Source organism: Boleophthalmus pectinirostris, unplaced genomic scaffold, assembly GCF_026225935.1.
Source record: "Boleophthalmus pectinirostris isolate CB_2022bp ecotype Guang Dong unplaced genomic scaffold, ASM2622593v1 HiC_scaffold_7, whole genome shotgun sequence".
NCBI lineage: Eukaryota > Metazoa > Chordata > Actinopteri > Gobiiformes > Gobiidae > Boleophthalmus > Boleophthalmus pectinirostris.
Genome location: NW_026571473.1, coordinates 20,436,606 through 20,458,722, shown reverse-complemented (window position 1 = coordinate 20,458,722; position 22,117 = coordinate 20,436,606). Strand labels below are relative to the sequence as shown.

Sequence of the window (22,117 nt, the reverse complement as noted above, 5' to 3'; positions counted from 1 at the left end):
AGGTAGGCTGCAAGTCCTGGTTTAGACCAGGTTTAGACCTGGTTTAGACCTGGTTTAGACCTGGTTTAGTTGTGTAACACCTGTGTCAGTAGACACAGTAGTAATAAGGTAATGAGTAATAAGTAGTATTGTTATGGGCTAGTGATCAGAAGACTAAGGATCGGCTCTAGGAGGGAGTGACAAGAGACTGAATTGTTTTTGATGATAGGTACCATATATTAAAGTGCAAATAGTAAACAGTAAATAGTGATTTGACATACAACATGAAATACGGACAGTGAATGGCCATTCAATTATTTACAATGTGCAGTTACAGTTCGGTAGCAGCAAATAGCACAATAGGTCATTGGATGCAAAAGTGTATATATACATATGAAGAGTTCAACGATCAAGAGTTCAACAAAGTTAGAGCAGCATTTGATTGCACAAATTATCATGAGAGTCCACAAGAAATCTAATGCCCAGCTCACACACAGTTTGTAAGTACCCACTGGGTTTTGACGGGGTATCCAGAGGGGAGAGTAAAGTATATAAAGTTCATGAAAGGGAGTGTGACATTCAGTGGGCAATAGGCGTGTGGGTGTGTTGGGAGAGTTTGTTGGGCTGCCAAGAACCCCCTACCGGCCCGGCAGGAGAGGTGCGACTCTGCAATACTTCTGTAGGCTCTGTAGGCTCTGTAGGCTCTGTAGGCTCTGTAGGCTCTGGCCTGCTCCTTTTAGCTCGCCATCGATACGTTAACAATCTGGCCTGGGCAATAGGACCAAGTTTAAGTTAATTAGTTGATACTTTACCAGTAAATATTCTTAGTGTGCACACAAACAAATTAAATAGCACTAGCTGTACTATTAGCAGTTCAATACATTGATTCAGACAATTGGAAAATGATACATGATAAATTGAATTCATAGTCTGTATGAATGTTAATAATGTCACTGAATAAAATAAATGCTTTTACAAAGCTATTTAAAGTTAGGAAGTGCTTAACCCAAGTACTCAGACAGCTACAACAGTGATTGGATAACACTGTTAGCAAGGGTACTTAAAAATGTATAATTCAGATAAATAAACAAATATGGGTTCATTCAACATAAACTTTACATCATAGGCTTTCAAATAGTCTCATTTTGTTGGTTATATTTGACAGAAACAGGCATAAAGTTCGGCAACCAAAAATGCTAACCGCGACCATAGAAATGAATGGGCGCGGCTAAGCTAGCGTTAGCATCACAACCAAACACTCACCAGTTTCCGCGGACTACGCCGTTCATATGCGCTTTTTGACGCGGGTTTGGACTCGGTAGAAGGCTCCTATGAATGCACAATATAAGCCATGGATTGTCACACGAAATGATAAGTTAAAAGCACGAGGATTACCCCAAACTGACCTGCAGCTCGACTCTCATCCAGCCCCCAACAGCACCTAACACGCACTGAATCTCAGCGGCATCATAAGCGCCCGCGATTGGCGCGCAGCGTCACGTGATTGAATGACGTCACCGAGAGCATGATGACGATTGGTCTGGCGGACCCACGTGATTTGGTGACGCGGAGATCCCGCGAGAACACGCCAAACACCGCGAGTTTTAACGTCCCATAGTGGGAGATAGGAGACACAGGTGTAGATGGAGAGAGAGAGAGAGAGATGTTTTGACAGGATTTAATCACCTGGGTTACACCCTCCCCCCTTAAAACCATGCAACTCCGGTGCATGTTAACTACACCGACAACGGGGCATATACGCGGTCAGACGCAGGGGTGTTAAATGCTTGACCGTAAGCATCTGCTAAGCTGTGGAAGAGAGTTTGCACGACCGAGATAAGCGGCTTGCCTAAAGTAGAATATTGTAAGCGTTGGGGTGGCTGTCGCTGTCTCGAGGAACGGCGGATAGACTGGTCAGTTTCAACGGTATCTCTAGCCTCGGAGTCTGTAATAGAGGTGAGTGTGCCACCAGAATCAGGTGGTGATGGTATTGCTGTATTGGGGGATGTCTCTGCTGGGCCTCCGAGCTGTGGATCTCCCTCAGAGGGCCTTGCATCAAGGACGACAGAGTCTTCAGGTTCAGGTAAGTATGCTTCTGGTTCTGTTTCCCTTTCTTCCTCAGGCTCTCCAGGGACAGGTTCCTCCTCCTCCTCACTGGATGAAGATGGATCCAAGGCTTCGGACGCTTCAGAGGACTCCCCGGCAACAGGTAGATTTCTTGCAGGTAAGTAAGTGGGTTCAGTAAGGACTGCATCACGACTGGTTGAGGATGTGATAGGAACGGTGTTTTCAACGTTGAACTTCACTGGCTGTGAAATTGAAACTCGAGGAGAAATCCACTCCTCTTCTTCACTCGAACATTCTTCTGGATCCACAACTGGTTTCTGTAGACTTCGGGTTTGAGGTCTGCGTGCAGTTGTAATGGGTGGCGGTTCAGGTTCTTGGCTTTCAGGTAAGAAACCACATGGAAGTAGGAGGTCACGATGGAGAGTTCGGGTACGTCCAGATGAATCAGTTTCAGGTCGCACAGTATAAACAGGGAGGTCACCAGCACGTTTGACAACAACGTAAATGTCCTTCTCCCATTTGTCTTCTAATTTGTGTTTGCCACGGAGTCGTACGTTCCGGACGAGTACTCGATCTCCTTCTTCCAAGGCGGATGGTTTGATGCGTTGATCAAAACGAGTTTTGTTTCGTTCGGCTGATTTTGCTGCATTTTTGGACGCAAGTTGGTAACTTTCTTCCAGGCGAGAGCGGAGATTCTGCACATACTGCGAGTGAGAGGTTAATGGTGCACCTCGAGCTGGAAGGCCAAAGGCGAGGTCGACAGGTAGCCTTGGAGAGCGTCCAAACATGAGCTTCGTAGGGAGTGTAGCCCGTTACTTCGTTTCTGGTACAGTTGTATGCGTGGACCAGCGGCTTTACATACTCCTTCCATCTTTTCTTCTGTTCGGGCTCCAGAGTACCCAACATGCTGAGCAGCGTTCGATTGAACCTCTCGACGGGGTTACCACGAGGATGGTATGGTGTGGTTCGGGTCTTCTCGATACCTGCAATGTCACAGAGTTCTTTGATTAGATGGGATTCGAAATCTGGCCCTTGATCGGTGTGCAGGCGTTCGGGGATGCCATAGTGCACGATGAAGTTCTCCCACAGACATTTAGCAACAGTCTTCGCCTTTTGGTTGGCAGTTGGAATGGCCACGGCGTATTTGGTGAAATGGTCTGTGAGAACGAGAATGTCTTTTGTGTTACTTCGATCGGGCTCAAGCGTGAGATAGTCCATGCACAGCAGTTCCAGGGGCCGACTGGTCTTGATGTTTATCAGAGGTGCAGCTCTTTCAGGAAGTGCTTTCCGTCGAATGCAGCGGTTGCATGTCTTAATCTTGGTGTCAACATCTGCTGCCATGCGTGGCCAGAAGAACCGGGATCTCACAAGGTCAAGCGTTCTTTCCACCCCCATGTGGCCCATATCATCATGGAGACTGGTAAGGACCACTGGGCGCAGCTCCTCTGGCAGCACGAGTTGGAAAGTTATATTTTCTCCATCTTGCCTTCTCCGGTATAGGAGATCATCTTGGAGTTCCAGACGGTTCAAGTCCCTCAGCAATAGGGCGACATCTGGCAACTCTGTCCGAACAGTCGGGGGGACTTTTTCACCAGTCTCAAGCTGGTAAATCACCTCTCGTAGACTGGGATCTGCTCTCTGCTTTTCTCTGAGGTCGAGGTGAGATAAAGATGGCACCACTGGTAATCCCTGGTGGGACTCGTTGGCGAAGTTGTCTGGGATGACGTTGACAGACATGCTTAGTGATTCCACCAGGGCAATGCAGCTCTCTGGGGGAGCTTCAGGACTTGAAGTTCTTAGCAGTGAGCTGTGACAAACGGCGGCCACCACATCTGGAGGAAGGTGGACTGGGTTGTCAGGGTCAACGTGGTCACGGGTGAACTGTTGGACCAGGTCCCATTCTTTTTGACTGTGGGCGTCAGCTGGCTGGAGATGTGGACGACGGGAGAGTGCGTCGGCATCCTTGTTCTGATTTCCTGCTCGGTACTGTAGCTTGAAATCGTATGTTGACAATGCAGCAAGCCACCTATGGCTGGCAGCATCAAGTTTAGCAGATGTCAGAATGTAAGTTAATGGGTTGTTATCAGTGATGACGGTGAACTTCGAGCCATAGAGGTAATCATGAAATTTCTCAGTTACACTCCATTTTAGAGCTAAGAATTCCAGTTTATGTGCCGGATATCTGGTTTCACTCGTGGACAGTCCCCGACTAGCGTATGCTATCACCCGTAGCTTTCCATCCTGCTCTTGATACAGTGCAGCTCCAAGACCTGTCGTGCTGGCATCTGTGTGCAGGATGTAAGGTTCCTTTGGATTTGCAAATCCAAGTACTGGGGCTGTTGTGAGTTGATCGATCAATGTTTCAAAGGAGTGTTGGCATTCTGTTGTCCACCGGTCATTAAATGGTTGTTTGGCGTCGAGGCAAGGCTTGGGAGAGGATTTACGGCTTTGGCGACGGGTTGGGGTGTACCCCCTAGTCAGATCGTTCAAGGGCTTGGCGATGGCGGCATAGCCATGGATAAATCTGCGGTAGTATCCCGCAAAGCCTAGGAAGGACCTCAATTCCTTGAGGGTCCGCGGAACTGGCCAGGACTTCAGGGCATTGATCTTCTCGGGGTCTGTCTCCACACCCTGCTCCGAGACGATATGGCCGAGATAGCGCACAGAGGTTTGGAAGAACTTGCACTTCTCTGGTGACAATTTGAGGCCATAGTTTTTCAAGCGCTGGAGTACTCTCAACAGACGACTTTCGTGTTCTTCGAGGGTGTTGGAGAAAATAATCAGATCGTCAAGGAAGACAAGAACTTCTTTTAGATGTAGGTCGCCCATACACCTCTCCATAAGCCTTTGGAAAGTGCTCGGTGCGTTGGTTACGCCCTGTGGCATCCGGTTGAATTCCCAAAAGCCTAGCGGAGTCACGAATGCTGTTTTGGGTTTATCAGCCTCTGCCATTTCGATTTGGTAATATCCTGACTTCAGATCGAGGACGCTGAACCAACGTGAACCAGTGAGAGCTGAGAAGGATTCTTCCAGGTTTGGTAGTGCGTACGCGTCCTTGATGGTGTGGAGGTTGAGTTTCCGGTAATCAATACACAGCCTCACGTCTCCGTTCTTCTTCCGGACGACCACGATTGGTGATGAAAAGGGGGACTCCGACTCACGTATTACCCCTGTCTCCAACAGGTCCCGCAGATGGTCACGGACTGCCTCGATGTCACGAGGGTGGATGGGACGAGCTCGGTGTTTGAAGGGAGTGTCGTCATGGAGGCGGATGTGATGTCTGACACGGTCGGTGCGTCCGAAGTCCAAGTCGTGGTGGGAGAAAACGTCAGGGATTTGTTCAAGCTTGGAGATGATTCTGGCTTTCCACTCTGGAGGAATTGGAGAGTCTCCAAAGTCAAACTCCAACTTGACTTCTTTTGGCTGTGTATTAGTGGAAACGGAGTGTGATAGGATCTGGGGTGACATTGTGAGTTCAGAGATGACACTCAGTGGCTGGAGTGTGATGGTCTGTTTTGATTCATTGGTGATGAAGATTGGAATCTTGTGTGAAGAGTGGCTGGGCAGTGTTACTAGGCAGCTTTTTACACAGAGGCCTCCAGGCAGTGGCGTGGCTGGTTGTTCGATTAGAGCATATTTGCAGACAGGTGGTGGACTGGCATGGATGGACCCTTCAACAACCAGGGTGTGGCCTGCTGGAATTTGGACTGGGGATTTACTGGCCAATCGCACAACACCATCGCTGGCTCTTTGGGTCTGCTGGTGCCGCAGCTGGAGTAACTGTATGACTGCTCTGTAGCCGTGCTGAGATGGTTGGTAGCTGGCACATTCACTCTCCAGGCGCTGTTCATACAACAATGGCTCCAGGGTGTTCATCCCAATTAGGACTGGGGAGTAGAATCCGGGTTTGACATCCGGGACTACCAGCGCCAGGGTGCATACGTCCAAGTCTTCACCAATGAACTCTTTTGGGAAGGTGATTGTCATTTCGATATAGCCCAGATATGGAACTTCTTGTCCGGCGGCTCCTTCTACTTGTAACAACTCACACAATGGCTTCACGGGTTGATGTGAGAAATGTTGATTGTAGACAGAAATGGGTATGGTGGTTACTTGAGATCCGGTGTCCAGTAAGCAGTGGAAATCTTGTCCAGCAATGGTTACTTGGCCTGTGCATTTGGATCCGATTAAGCCTCTAGGCAGACGGGTGGTTTCTGTTGATGTGACATGTGACTTGGTGTTGCATTTCACTCGTGGTTGCTTTGTGGGACGTGGTTGGTCCTCAACAGCTCCTGTTTGCCCCTCAACAGGAACTTGCACTAGTTTAAAGATGAGTTATTGTAAGGTTTGGATTGCTGCCATTTTTTCTGTTTCTCCAAGTACTGCTTCTTTTTCATGGCTACAAGTGCTGGGTTGGGTTCATTATCACAATGTGTCTTTATGTGTCCGTCTTCACCACAGTTGTAACAGTAGCCTGGCTTTGGACCTGCAGTTGGAGATTTGTGGGAGGAACGGTATTGTTTGCTGGATTTCAAGCTTTCACCAAGTTTGCTGACGTGAGTGGGTTTGGACGGAGGAGGCTGCTTCTGGCCGGACTGGGCAGCAGTGAGGGACGCCAACTGCTTTTGTATGTCTGCTAGCTGTTGGGCGAGCTGCTGTGTGATGGTAGTCAGTGCATCGACTTTGGATTCTTCAGATGTAGCATGAGCGTATTGGGCATGCGCTCCGGCTCTGGCTTTTGAGCCGAGGTGCTGCTTCATACGTTGGGTCTTAGCGGCCTCTCTGTCTTCTTCAGTTCGTAGTAACAGTAAAAACTCAGCAAAGGATGGTGGGTGGGATTTGCGTTGTTTTAATTGGAGTTCTGATATGAGTGTGTTGTCCCAGCAGCCCCGACAAAACTGATTGAGTAGATGGCGATCTAAATCTGTGGCTGAGACCCCTCCTCTCTTCAAAGTTAAGTTGAGCGCAACCTGCAAGCGTTGCAAGTATGCAGAGGGCTTCTCACCAGCGTCTTGAAACATTTCCATGAATTTGGCATACAGTTCATCACCATCTTGGACGGTTCCGTAAGCAGAGTCGAGGATCTGGAGGTAAGTTTTTGGTGGTGTTTCGGGTTTTAAATGCTTTCACCATATCTGCTGCTGGCGGAAGGAGACTTTCGACAATTTTTCTTGAGCGTTGTAGATCTGAAACTGCTGGATCTCGTAGCAGTAGGTCGACACCAGAACGCCAAGTTTCAAAGTCGGTTTCGTGTTGGGGTCTTGGAATGCGGCCGGAAAAGGATCGGAGCCTCTGAGAGGACAGGTGAGCTGTGCTGTCATCACTTTTTACAATGTGCTCAACGACGTACCGTTGGACCCCAGGTGGGTTCAGGTCAGGAAGAGACATAGCTGGAAGTGACGGTCTTGGCATGGATGTGTGTTGAGCAGCAGGATCTGGTGGTGTTTGGGGCTGTGGCAATTCCTCCTTTACATCTGGTATGGGGGCTGTTGCACCTGGTAGGCTGTAGGTGGCAGCATCGAGTTGGTCTGGAGGTGTGACCCCGGGTGGTGATGACATCACACTGGCACTCACTTCTGGCAGAGTCTTCACTGGTGGTGTTGGGCTAAGCTCGGTGATGGACTGGCCCAGCAGAGACATGACACCCTTGAGGACCTCCGCATAGCCCTGTCCTGTAATTTTAGCCAAATTTTTTAAGTCACTCAAGTAATTTTGTGTCTTGAGCTTACCTTCAAATTCAGAACACATGTTTGAGAGTTCACAAATGTCGTATGTAATTTTTTCGCTGTGACAGATGTAAGTGTATGGCAAAATTTTTCGCAGCTCAACTAGCGCGTTACCCGAATCAAACTCTACAATAATCATGTCAACAAAGACGCAATCCGGTTCAGTAATAATTTCAACTTTTGATGTTTTACCGTACTGGCTCAAAAACTCAACGACCTCCTCATCTGTTACTTGATTTGCAGTGTATTTGATCACAACCGAATTAGGGATCTTTATGCCATGTTTCGCCAAAATGTCCATGTTTGGGTACAAAATGTCAATTCACTATTTACGTATATAGGTTCAGCTCGGTCTAGACAGCCCTCCTGGCTAGCTCGCCACTAATTATGTAACACCTGTGTCAGTAGACACAGTAGTAATAAGGTAATGAGTAATAAGTAGTATTGTTATGGGCTAGTGATCAGAAGACTAAGGATCGGCTCTAGGAGGGAGTGACAAGAGACTGAATTGTTTTTGGTGATAGGTACCATATATTAAAGTGCAAATAGTAAACAGTAAATAGTGATTTGACATACAACATGAAATACGGACAGTGAATGGCCATTCAATTATTTACAACGTGCAGTTACAGTTCGGTAGCAGCAAATAGCACAATAGGTCATTGGATGCAAAAGTGTATATATACATATCAAGAGTTCAACGATCAAGAGTTCAGCGAAGTTAGAGCAGCATTTGATTGCACAAATTATCATGAGAAGTCCACAAAAAATCTAATGCCCAGCTCACACACAGTTTGTAAGTACCCACTGGGTTTTGACGGGGTATCCAGAGGGGAGAGTAAAGTATATAAAGTTCATGAAAGGGAGTGTGACATTCAGTGGGCAATAGGCGTGTGGGTGTGTTGGGAGAGTTTGTTGGGCTGCCAAGAACCCCCTACCGGCCCGGCAGGAGAGGTGCGACTCTGCAATACTTCTGTAGGTTCTGTAGGCTCTGTAGGCTCTGTAGGCTCTGTAGGCTCTGTAGGCTCGGGGCCTGCTCCTTTTAGCTCGCCATCGATACGTTAACAATCTGGCCTGGGCAATAGGACCAAGTTTAAATTAATTAGTTGATACTTTACCAGTAAATATTCTTAGTGTGCACACAAACAAATTAAATAGCACTAGCTGTACTATTAGCAGTTCAATACATTGATTCAGACAATAGGAAAATGATACATGATAAATTGAATTCATAGTCTGTATGAATGTTAATAATGTCACTGAATAAAATAAATGCTTTTACAAAGCTATTTAAAGTTAGGAAGTGCTTAACCCAAGTACTCAGACAGCTACAACAGTGATTGGGTAACACTGTTAGCAAGGGTACTTAAAAATGTATAATTCAGATAAATAAACAAATATGGGTTCATTCAACATAAACTTTACATCATAGGCTTTCAAATAGTCTCATTTTGTTGGTTATATTTGACAGAAACAGGCATAAAGTTCGGCAACCAAAAATGCTAACCGCGACCATAGAAATGAATGGGCGCGGCTAAGCTAGCGTTAGCATCACAACCAAACACTCACCAGTTTCCGCGGACTACGCCGTTCATATGCGCTTTTTGACGCGGGTTTGGACTCGGTAGAAGGCTCCTATGAATGCACAATATAAGCCATGGATTGTCACACGAAATGATAAGTTAAAAGCACGAGGATTACCCCAAACTGACCTGCAGCTCGACTCTCATCCAGCCCCCAACAGCACCTAACACGCACTGAATCTCAGCGGCATCATAAGCGCCCGCGATTGGCGCGCGCAGCGTCACGTGATTGAATGACGTCACCGAGAGCATGATGACGATTGGTCTGGCGGACCCACGTGATTTGGTGACGCGGAGATCCCGCGAGAACACGCCAAACACCGCGAGTTTTAACGTCCCATAGTGGGAGATAGGAGACACAGGTGTAGATGGAGAGAGAGAGATGTTTTGACAGGATTTAATCACCTGGGTTACACATGCTGTCGCGACGTCCGAATGTAAAAACATTTTTCATCGTAGTGAATAATTAGGATGCTCATAATTGTTTAGGAATAATTTTGGACCACTAAGGTGTTTACTAGTTTGTTTTTTTCCAAAATTTTTAAGCAAAAATCAGATACAGCCCCTTTGATGAAGACATATTATTATTTTGGTTAGTATATTATATTAAACTATAAAGTCTACCTCATAATTTTAAGTTTTGTTCATGTTTAACTTCAATATTGGTCTAAAATGGTTTAATAAAAGAAACTGTCTATTGACTTTCTGTTCAAAACTCCAAAACTGAGAGGCCCCATCACACAGTGGCACTTCACAATAACAAGCAACATATTTTAATTCTTGTTTTATAGTTGAAAAAGTGAGAAAGTAACAAAAGTAGGCGGAGAGAGGCAGCAGATGAAAACTGATGCTCTGAACACTCAAGCCTTGGATGCAAAACAGTGCAGGGCATGTATGAATCAATCGAAATGAACTCCACTCGTAAGTATGCAAAGGATGATGAACACCATTATAACATGGTTAAAAGTTCATAAAAGTCCATTTTACATAATATGTTCCCTCTGAGGTAAATTGGACTTCCACTGTGTTGGCTCTAATAAAACCAATATAATGAATAAAGCTGTTTCTCCTCAGGCGGGACACAGGGAATGGTCTGCTGATCGTTATAGCTTTGCATTAGTGGATACGTTTGAATTTAAGTGTAGGTTTTACAATAGAACAAATGGAACGCCTGACCGCTGTTTGGATGGATGGACATGCCCACCGGGTATTTTGAGCCTTTAAACACGATCATAACAGAGATGAAGGCATGATTTAAAAAGACTAGTGTGACAATCTGAAAACAAAGGTAGTAGGTGATGAGTATTTTTTTGTTTTTGTTTTTGCTATCAGGGCACAACACCATAGATATTTAATCATTATGAACAGCTACAATTATAAAAAGGTAAATAGCCACATTTACATAGTGTATTTCCAACCTTTAACTGGGTTTCAACGCTTCATTTAAAAGTTCTGTACTGTGCAATATTGATTCTTGTGAGCTTTAAGCCGTGTTATAATGTTGGAGTCGCCTAAAAACATATATGTTTAAGGAGGAACTATAGGGAAACTGTTTTGGGATTTTTTAAAATATATCCTACTGTTTGGTGACATGGATTCATAGTGAGAAATTAATGTAACGCACACAAGGCCTTAATACATGTTTCAGTCTTTCACATTTGCTTATTTGAACTCTTGTGCATTGGGCAAGTAGACAAATATGAAAAGTAAAAGGGATTAAATACATTTTTTTCACATACTCCCAACTTAATTAAATATGAAACCAGCAAGGTGGGGCTGGGAGATTATAGGGTACTATTATGGCCAGGATTTTAAAAAAAAAACAAAAAAAAAAAACTTAATTTGTGGATGCACAATGATAAAAATAATATTAAAAATTACAAGNCAGTAGGACTGCATCACGACTGGTTGAGGATGTGATAGGAACGGTGTTTTCAACGTTGAACTTCACTGGCTGTGAAATTGAAACTCGAGGAGAAATCCACTCCTCTTCTTCACTCGAACATTCTTCTGGATCCACAACTGGTTTCTGTAGACTTCGGGTTTGAGGTCTGCGTGCAGTTGTAATGGGTGGCGGTTCAGGTTCTTGGCTTTCAGGTAAGAAACCACATGGAAGTAGGAGGTCACGATGGAGAGTTCGGGTACGTCCAGATGAATCAGTTTCAGGTCGCACAGTATAAACAGGGAGGTCACCAGCACGTTTGACAACAACGTAAATGTCCTTCTCCCATTTGTCTTCTAATTTGTGTTTGCCACGGAGTCGTACGTTCCGGACGAGTACTCGATCTCCTTCTTCCAAGGCGGATGGTTTGATGCGTTGATCAAAACGAGTTTTGTTTCGTTCGGCTGATTTTGCTGCATTTTTGGACGCAAGTTGGTAACTTTCTTCCAGGCGAGAGCGGAGATTCTGCACATACTGCGAGTGAGAGGTTAATGGTGCACCTCGAGCTGGAAGGCCAAAGGCGAGGTCGACAGGTAGCCTTGGAGAGCGTCCAAACATGAGCTCGTAGGGAGTGTAGCCCGTTACTTCGTTTCTGGTACAGTTGTATGCGTGGACCAGCGGCTTTACATACTCCTTCCATCTTTTCTTCTGTTCGGGCTCCAGAGTACCCAACATGCTGAGCAGCGTTCGATTGAACCTCTCGACGGGGTTACCACGAGGATGGTATGGTGTGGTTCGGGTCTTCTCGATACCTGCAATGTCACAGAGTTCTTTGATTAGATGGGATTCGAAATCTGGCCCTTGATCGGTGTGCAGGCGTTCGGGGATGCCATAGTGCACGATGAAGTTCTCCCACAGACATTTAGCAACAGTCTTCGCCTTTTGGTTGGCAGTTGGAATGGCCACGGCGTATTTGGTGAAATGGTCTGTGAGAACGAGAATGTCTTTTGTGTTACTTCGATCGGGCTCAAGCGTGAGATAGTCCATGCACAGCAGTTCCAGGGGCCGACTGGTCTTGATGTTTATCAGAGGTGCAGCTCTTTCAGGAAGTGCTTTCCGTCGAATGCAGCGGTTGCATGTCTTAATCTTGGTGTCAACATCTGCTGCCATGCGTGGCCAGAAGAACCGGGATCTCACAAGGTCAAGCGTTCTTTCCACCCCCATGTGGCCCATATCATCATGGAGACTGGTAAGGACCACTGGGCGCAGCTCCTCTGGCAGCACGAGTTGGAAAGTTATATTTTCTCCATCTTGCCTTCTCCGGTATAGGAGATCATCTTGGAGTTCCAGACGGTTCAAGTCCCTCAGCAATAGGGCGACATCTGGCAACTCTGTCCGAACAGTCGGGGGGACTTTTTCACCAGTCTCAAGCTGGTAAATCACCTCTCGTAGACTGGGATCTGCTCTCTGCTTTTCTCTGAGGTCGAGGTGAGATAAAGATGGCACCACTGGTAATCCCTGGTGGGACTCGTTGGCGAAGTTGTCTGGGATGACGTTGACAGACATGCTTAGTGATTCCACCAGGGCAATGCAGCTCTCTGGGGGAGCTTCAGGACTTGAAGTTCTTAGCAGTGAGCTGTGACAAACGGCGGCCACCACATCTGGAGGAAGGTGGACTGGGTTGTCAGGGTCAACGTGGTCACGGGTGAACTGTTGGACCAGGTCCCATTCTTTTTGACTGTGGGCGTCAGCTGGCTGGAGATGTGGACGACGGGAGAGTGCGTCGGCATCCTTGTTCTGATTTCCTGCTCGGTACTGTAGCTTGAAATCGTATGTTGACAATGCAGCAAGCCACCTATGGCTGGCAGCATCAAGTTTAGCAGATGTCAGAATGTAAGTTAATGGGTTGTTATCAGTGATGACGGTGAACTTCGAGCCATAGAGGTAATCATGAAATTTCTCAGTTACACTCCATTTTAGAGCTAAGAATTCCAGTTTATGTGCCGGATATCTGGTTTCACTCGTGGACAGTCCCCGACTAGCGTATGCTATCACCCGTAGCTTTCCATCCTGCTCTTGATACAGTGCAGCTCCAAGACCTGTCGTGCTGGCATCTGTGTGCAGGATGTAAGGTTCCTTTGGATTTGCAAATCCAAGTACTGGGGCTGTTGTGAGTTGATCGATCAATGTTTCAAAGGAGTGTTGGCATTCTGTTGTCCACCGGTCATTAAATGGTTGTTTGGCGTCGAGGCAAGGCTTGGGAGAGGATTTACGGCTTTGGCGACGGGTTGGGGTGTACCCCCTAGTCAGATCGTTCAAGGGCTTGGCGATGGCGGCATAGCCATGGATAAATCTGCGGTAGTATCCCGCAAAGCCTAGGAAGGACCTCAATTCCTTGAGGGTCCGCGGAACTGGCCAGGACTTCAGGGCATTGATCTTCTCGGGGTCTGTCTCCACACCCTGCTCCGAGACGATATGGCCGAGATAGCGCACAGAGGTTTGGAAGAACTTGCACTTCTCTGGTGACAATTTGAGGCCATAGTTTTTCAAGCGCTGGAGTACTCTCAACAGACGACTTTCGTGTTCTTCGAGGGTGTTGGAGAAAATAATCAGATCGTCAAGGAAGACAAGAACTTCTTTTAGATGTAGGTCGCCCATACACCTCTCCATAAGCCTTTGGAAAGTGCTCGGTGCGTTGGTTACGCCCTGTGGCATCCGGTTGAATTCCCAAAAGCCTAGCGGAGTCACGAATGCTGTTTTGGGTTTATCAGCCTCTGCCATTTCGATTTGGTAATATCCTGACTTCAGATCGAGGACGCTGAACCAACGTGAACCAGTGAGAGCTGAGAAGGATTCTTCCAGGTTTGGTAGTGCGTACGCGTCCTTGATGGTGTGGAGGTTGAGTTTCCGGTAATCAATACACAGCCTCACGTCTCCGTTCTTCTTCCGGACGACCACGATTGGTGATGAAAAGGGGGACTCCGACTCACGTATTACCCCTGTCTCCAACAGGTCCCGCAGATGGTCACGGACTGCCTCGATGTCACGAGGGTGGATGGGACGAGCTCGGTGTTTGAAGGGAGTGTCGTCATGGAGGCGGATGTGATGTCTGACACGGTCGGTGCGTCCGAAGTCCAAGTCGTGGTGGGAGAAAACGTCAGGGATTTGTTCAAGCTTGGAGATGATTCTGGCTTTCCACTCTGGAGGAATTGGAGAGTCTCCAAAGTCAAACTCCAACTTGACTTCTTTTGGCTGTGTATTAGTGGAAACGGAGTGTGATAGGATCTGGGGTGACATTGTGAGTTCAGAGATGACACTCAGTGGCTGGAGTGTGATGGTCTGTTTTGATTCATTGGTGATGAAGATTGGAATCTTGTGTGAAGAGTGGCTGGGCAGTGTTACTAGGCAGCTTTTTACACAGAGGCCTCCAGGCAGTGGCGTGGCTGGTTGTTCGATTAGAGCATATTTGCAGACAGGTGGTGGACTGGCATGGATGGACCCTTCAACAACCAGGGTGTGGCCTGCTGGAATTTGGACTGGGGATTTACTGGCCAATCGCACAACACCATCGCTGGCTCTTTGGGTCTGCTGGTGCCGCAGCTGGAGTAACTGTATGACTGCTCTGTAGCCGTGCTGAGATGGTTGGTAGCTGGCACATTCACTCTCCAGGCGCTGTTCATACAATGGCTCCAGGGTGTTCATCCCAATTAGGACTGGGGAGTAGAATCCGGGTTTGACATCCGGGACTACCAGCGCCAGGGTGCATACGTCCAAGTCTTCACCAATGAACTCTTTTGGGAAGGTGATTGTCATTTCGATATAGCCCAGATATGGAACTTCTTGTCCGGCGGCTCCTTCTACTTGTAACAACTCACACAATGGCTTCACGGGTTGATGTGAGAAATGTTGATTGTAGACAGAAATGGGTATGGTGGTTACTTGAGATCCGGTGTCCAGTAAGCAGTGGAAATCTTGTCCAGCAATGGTTACTTGGCCTGTGCATTTGGATCCGATTAAGCCTCTAGGCAGACGGGTGGTTTCTGTTGATGTGACATGTGACTTGGTGTTGCATTTCACTCGTGGTTGCTTTGTGGGACGTGGTTGGTCCTCAACAGCTCCTGTTTGCCCCTCAACAGGAACTTGCACTAGTTTAAAGATGAGTTATTGTAAGGTTTGGATTGCTGCCATTTTTTCTGTTTCTCCAAGTACTGCTTCTTTTTCATGGCTACAAGTGCTGGGTTGGGTTCATTATCACAATGTGTCTTTATGTGTCCGTCTTCACCACAGTTGTAACAGTAGCCTGGCTTTGGACCTGCAGTTGGAGATTTGTGGGAGGAACGGTATTGTTTGCTGGATTTCAAGCTTTCACCAAGTTTGCTGACGTGAGTGGGTTTGGACGGAGGAGGCTGCTTCTGGCCGGACTGGGCAGCAGTGAGGGACGCCAACTGCTTTTGTATGTCTGCTAGCTGTTGGGCGAGCTGCTGTGTGATGGTAGTCAGTGCATCGACTTTGGATTCTTCAGATGTAGCATGAGCGTATTGGGCATGCGCTCCGGCTCTGGCTTTTGAGCCGAGGTGCTGCTTCATACGTTGGGTCTTAGCGGCCTCTCTGTCTTCTTCAGTTCGTAGTAACAGTAAAAACTCAGCAAAGGATGGTGGGTGGGATTTGCGTTGTTTTAATTGGAGTTCTGATATGAGTGTGTTGTCCCAGCAGCCCCGACAAAACTGATTGAGTAGATGGCGATCTAAATCTGTGGCTGAGACCCCTCCTCTCTTCAAAGTTAAGTTGAGCGCAACCTGCAAGCGTTGCAAGTATGCAGAGGGCTTCTCACCAGCGTCTTGAAACATTTCCATGAATTTGGCATACAGTTCATCACCATCTTGGACGGTTCCGTAAGCAGAGTCGAGGATCTGGAGGTAAGTTTTTGGTGGTGTTTCGGGTTTTAAATGCTTCACCATATCTGCTGCTGGCGGAAGGAGACTTTCGACAATTTTTCTTGAGCGTTGTAGATCTGAAACTGCTGGATCTCGTAGCAGTAGGTCGACACCAGAACGCCAAGTTTCAAAGTCGGTTTCGTGTTGGGGTCTTGGAATGCGGCCGGAAAAGGATCGGAGCCTCTGAGAGGACAGGTGAGCTGTGCTGTCATCACTTTTTACAATGTGCTCAACGACGTACCGTTGGACCCCAGGTGGGTTCAGGTCAGGAAGAGACATAGCTGGAAGTGACGGTCTTGGCATGGATGTGTGTTGAGCAGCAGGATCTGGTGGTGTTTGGGGCTGTGGCAATTCCTCCTTTACATCTGGTATGGGGGCTGTTGCACCTGGTAGGCTGTAGGTGGCAGCATCGAGTTGGTCTGGAGGTGTGACCCCGGGTGGTGATGACATCACACTGGCACTCACTTCTGGCAGAGTCTTCACTGGTGGTGTTGGGCTAAGCTCGGTGATGGACTGGCCCAGCAGAGACATGACACCCTTGAGGACCTCCGCATAGCCCTGTCCTGTAATTTTAGCCAAATTTTTTAAGTCACTCAAGTAATTTTGTGTCTTGAGCTTACCTTCATATTCAGAACACATGTTTGAGAGTTCACAAATGTCGTATGTAATTTTTTCGCTGTGACAGATGTAAGTGTATGGCAAAATTTTTCGCAGCTCAACTAGCGCGTTACCCGAATCAAACTCTACAATAATCATGTCAACAAAGACGCAATCCGGTTCAGTAATAATTTCAACTTTTGATGTTTTACCGTACTGGCTCAAAAACTCAACGACCTCCTCATCTGTTACTTGATTTGCAGTGTATTTGATCACAACCGAATTAGGGATCTTTATGCCATGTTTCGCCAAAATGTCCATGTTTGGGTACAAAATGTCAATTCACTATTTACGTATATAGGTTCAGCTCGGTCTAGACAGCCCTCCTGGCTGGCTCGCCACTAATTATGTAACACCTGTGTCAGTAGACACAGTAGTAATAAGGTAATGAGTAATAAGTAGTATTGTTATGGGCTAGTGATCAGAAGACTAAGGATCGGCCCGGCAGGAGAGGTGCGACTCTGCAATACTTCTGTAGGTTCTGTAGGCTCTGTAGGCTCGGGGCCTGCTCCTTTTAGCTCGCCATCGATACGTTAACAATCTGGCCAGTTTCCGCGGACTACGCCGTTCATATGCGCTTTTTGACGCGGGTTTGGACTCGGTAGAAGGCTCCTGCAGCTCGACTCTCATCCAGCCCCCAACAGCACCTAACACGCACTGAATCTCAGCGGCATCATAAGCGCCCGCGATTGGCGCGCAGCGTCACGTGATTGAATGACGTCACCGAGAGCATGATGACGATTGGTCTGGCGGACCCACGTGATTTGGTGACGCGGAGATCCCGCGAGAACACGCCAAACACCGCGAGTTTTAACGTCCCATAGTGGGAGATAGGAGACACAGGTGTAGATGGAGAGAGAGAGAGAGATGTTTTGACAGGATTTAATCACCTGGGGTTACACACCGCTCGGGTTCAGATCAGGGAGGCCGTTCCTCCCAATCACCCCTCTCCAAGTGTCCCTGTCGTTGCCCACGTGGGCGTTGAAGTCCCCCAGGAGAACAACGGAGTCCCCGGTCGGTGCACTGTCTAGTACCCCTCCCAAGGACTCCAAGAAGGCACTCAGCACTGCTGTTCGGCCCGTAGGCCGACACCACAGTGAGAGACCTGTCCCCGACCCGAAGGCGCAGGGACGCGACCCTCTCGTTCACCGGGGTGAACTCCAACACACAGCAGCTGAGCTGTGGGGCAATGAGCAAACCCACACCAGCCCGCCGCCGCTCCCCGCGGCCAACGCCAGAGAAATGGAGAGTCCAGCCCCTCTCAAGGAGTTGGGTTCCAGAGCCCAAACTGTGCGTGGAGGTGAGGCCGACTATATCTAGTCGGTAACGCTCAACCTCCCGCACAAGCTCAGGCTCCTTCCCCCCCAGCGAGGTGACATTCCATGTCCCCAGAGCTAGTCTCCATGTCCGGAGATCCGGTCGTCGAGGCCCCCGCCGTCGACTGCCGCCCAAATCTCTCTGCACCGGCCCCATATGGCTCCTCCCGCGGGTGGTGGGCCCACGTGAGGACGGCCCCACGTCGCTCCTTCGGGCTAAGCCCGGCCGGGCCCCGTGGGGGAAGGCCCGGCCACCAGGCGCTCGCTGACGAGCACCCACCCCAGGCCTGGCTCCAGGGTGAGGGCCCCGGTGACGCCAATCCTGGGCGACGTAATTGGCCTCTGTGTTGCACTCATCATAAGGGGCTTCTGAACCGTTCTTCGTCTGACCCGTCCCCCCGGACCTGTTTGCCTCGGGTGACCCTACCAGGGGCATGAAGCCCCCGACAACATAGCTCCCGGGATCATTCGGGCACTCAAACCCCTCCACCACGATAAGGTGACGGTTCAATGAGGGGTGTATATATACATATATATATATATATGTGTGTGTGTGTGTATATGTATATGTGTGTGTGTGTGTATATGTATATATATATGTGTGTGTGTGTGTGTATATATATAATATATATAAAATATGCAGTCAGAATATTCTAGCAAATGAAGGTGCAAAGCACTAGACAATACACATTTCTCTTCATAAGAAAAGCAAAGTGAAATCAAAGCAAAGTAGGATTTCCAAACAGAGGTTAGTCAGGTTCCATTTGAATATTTGGGCAGAGCATTGGCTCATATTGACATAGTGATAGATGGGGATTCTCTTCTATAGAGCCTACATGTGGAATGGCTGTCACACATCTGTGCATTGCCAGGTCCCAGGTGAGTTAAAGTCTTCCCCACAGACTCAGCACAGGGTTAGACCAGAGCCCATCCATCAGCCCTCACTGTGCTGTGTCTCCTGTGAACACATCACGAGCACAGGCATTCAGATGAGCACAGTGTACTCCACTGACCTCATTCACTATGTGGAAGTCTATTAGTCACAGCAGGAGTGGTAACCTCCATTTGTGTGACCCTCACGCGGGCTGACTCTCCTGTGCCTTTATAACCTGTCTGTGTGTATTCCAAGAGGCGTGTAAAATAGGATTGATGGACAGAGAGTCCCAAAGTGCTTCTATCATCAGTGATGGATGAGATGCTCCCAATGACAGCAACTTCTACTTCATGACATTTTATGACCATTTCATGATGAGCATCACATTCTGTTATTTACTGTGCCGTGCCCTAGAAAAAGGAAGGCTTGCATTTTTTGACAAGCTTGATATACTTCAAACCATAAACCTCTCATCTTTAGTTTATTCTTTAAATTATTATGAAGTATTATTTTAGAGAAACCTGTACACATTTCTATTCCAATTTTATTTGTATGTATTATTATCCAATTTACTGACAAGCTTGCAACATCAGTTTAATCTTGTGCAGCAAGATGAATTATTGCATTATTTGTGTGTAGAACACAAAATCAATGATCTGCTTTAAGCCAGTATTGTTTAACCTAACCAAAACTAAATCACCTCGATGATGAACTTTAGAATAACTTCTCTTCCATCTATATACTGAATTCTTCATATCTTTGTGTATAACACAAGACATGCCTATCCCTAGAGAGAGCATATCTCAAGTTCAGCTGCACTGCTTTCAATCTCAAGTACTTACTGTACCATTTGGCACAGAGGTGTATTTTTTTTCACTTCATTTAAGCCTTAAATGTTTTTAGTTTCATTCTTGTGACAACCAGTAGTGCGTAACAAGGTGGAGTTTACTTTGTTTTGGCAGTCATGTTGTATTTCCAAAGTAATGATAGGCCTGTAAAATTAGTGTCCTGGAAACAGTATGTGATTAATTACACCATAACACACTTTTCCCACTAATTACTGCTCTGTAATCTCAGTATGTGGCCCTTGTCTTTGTGTTGTTTGAGGACATGACTGTAAAGTATGTAATAGCTCATGCAGTTATTATGCATGTAGTCATCTCAAAACGGCTGCATGTTTTCAGAGCAATGCTTTGGAGTTTCAGGGTAGATACAGAAGAGACATTTTAAAAAAATAATTTTATTTTTAGGTTTTCATAACAAAACAAAACTTTTAAACTTTAAAACAGGGAAGACATTGACAAAGAAAAAGTTGTTGAAATTGAACCCCCAAAATATTCAGTCATTTGTTATGCCCCAAGCTCAGAGTGAGAGCATTGCTTTGGGAAGGGCAACGAGTGTAAAAGTATCCATAATCAATCACAGCATGCTAGGAGGCAGATCATTTATTTTGATGAAAAGTTGTAAGATAAGTATGGGATGAAATATTAATGTGTAAAAATAGTTTGTTTTTTAAATTGCAGGTGCTATTATCAGTGGGAGCAGTAAAATCATGCTTGAACCCAGCTCAGTGTTAAGATGGGGTATCACACTTTAATGGGGTATTAATTGCTAACCCAACATATTTAGATCAACATGGGACCTTTTATCTTTTGAAAATGCTATATTCACCAAAAACATACTCAAATCGTTAATACGTTTCAGTTTCTGTTTTGAAGTCCAAGTCCCCCACTCCCTCCAAAAAGCCAATATAACAACTACTGCTTCAATTATTTTTACTGTAGGAAGTCCTCTCATCCCACTGTGACATCCATTTCTATCAGTTGAGACTGGTGGTCTTTCAAATGCAAAACCATATTCTCTCGCCTCCATTTACAGAGACCCAATTTTGTTTCCTCTATGCAATGCTCCATTCTCAGTTAAAATATAAAATTTTGAGTAACCCAGTTGAATCAGTACACAGCCAGTGTAACGGGCTAAATCTCTGGTGAGTTACTCTTTTGGACATGTGAAAACACACTTTCTCTCTCTATACATCGTGCTCCTAAAGCAGTCTGAGCACTCAAGGGACCAGTGACCTGTCAGCTGTTCATGAGGTCACAGTCAATTTGAAAATACCAGATGCAGAAAGGAGAGCATTACTAAAGAGATGAATGCTTCATAGAGCCTGGTAGTTCAGTTGCATGTCCCAGTGTGAAACCACCCAGATAAACCTGTTATTGTCATTCATATTGAGATTGAGACAAGGTTTCAAAATCTTTTCAATAATGTTTGTGGCCATTCAGCCACTTTATCCTCCTGAAGCACAGGAATTGAGTTTAATAAGCTATAATAGAAAACCACACATGCATTTCAATATGCAATAAAAAGTTGTTGCCCTAAAAAGGGATATTGAATGATCTATAATTAATATTAGAATTATAAACATGGACAGCTACACAGATTGAGTTGTGTCCTTATTAAGATTATTAAACATGCATCACTCTGACCTAAAAGCAAGCAAATTCATGTAAATCAGTTTTCATACTTATCCTTTAATTATTGTGAATATTCAGAACCATTGTCCCATTCCTAATGATGTGTTAGGCCAGATTTGATTAGTATTTGTAGCATTAGTATCTCTCGTCCTGTGCAAATGCTTTAATATAGTGATAGTATATGGTAAATTTGTGTGAATTTGCCTTCCTATTTCCTCTTATATTGTATGTGATTGATAGTTTGATTTAAATGTATTTCTTCATAGCCTTCTTTAAACAATTATTTTGGATAACTTTCAGTATCTACACAATTTTGTCTTTGAATGTAACATGAATAAAAATGCAACATAATGTGTCAGAGGAAAGGCATGAGCAGATGCCAGACTCAGATGCATTAGTGTAGGGTGAGTGGAAGGTAAACACATTAAAGCTATATGGGGCAGAGTGCCTGATGCCAGTTGTATCAGTCCCTGATAGTGGACTGTTCTCACCCAGGCGTCCATCCAAGGGTCAAGGGAAGTCTGCCTCTGTCATAGACACAGGCTAACAGGATACACCCTCCATGCACTCTGCCACACTGTGACCACACCCTCGAAAACGAAAGAATAATACTGTATATTCT

At 46.3% G+C, this 22,117-nt stretch overlaps 2 protein-coding genes across 2 annotated transcripts; both read right to left on the bottom strand.

The window, feature by feature from the left end:
* Positions 1-269: 269 nt before the first annotated feature.
* LOC129412046 (uncharacterized) lies at positions 270-2,834 on the bottom strand. The gene is made up of 2 exons (XM_055164799.1): positions 1,243-2,834; positions 270-747 (listed from the first exon to the last, which is right to left on the bottom strand). Exon 1 carries the CDS (start codon positions 2,832-2,834, stop codon positions 1,716-1,718), a length of 1,119 nt encoding a protein of 372 aa, XP_055020774.1. The 3' UTR covers positions 270-747; positions 1,243-1,715.
* Position 2,835: 1 nt separating this feature from the next.
* Positions 2,836-15,050, bottom strand: LOC129412045 (uncharacterized; the record flags this gene model as incomplete). Its single annotated transcript, XM_055164798.1, has 8 exons — positions 11,237-15,050; positions 9,485-9,774; positions 9,342-9,407; positions 8,711-8,846; positions 7,397-7,718; positions 7,203-7,338; positions 6,430-7,130; positions 2,836-6,382 (listed from the first exon to the last, which is right to left on the bottom strand). Coding segments are annotated over exons 1-8 (9,012 nt in total), but the record flags the coding sequence as incomplete, so codon positions are not given.
* Positions 15,051-22,117: the final 7,067 nt, after the last annotated feature.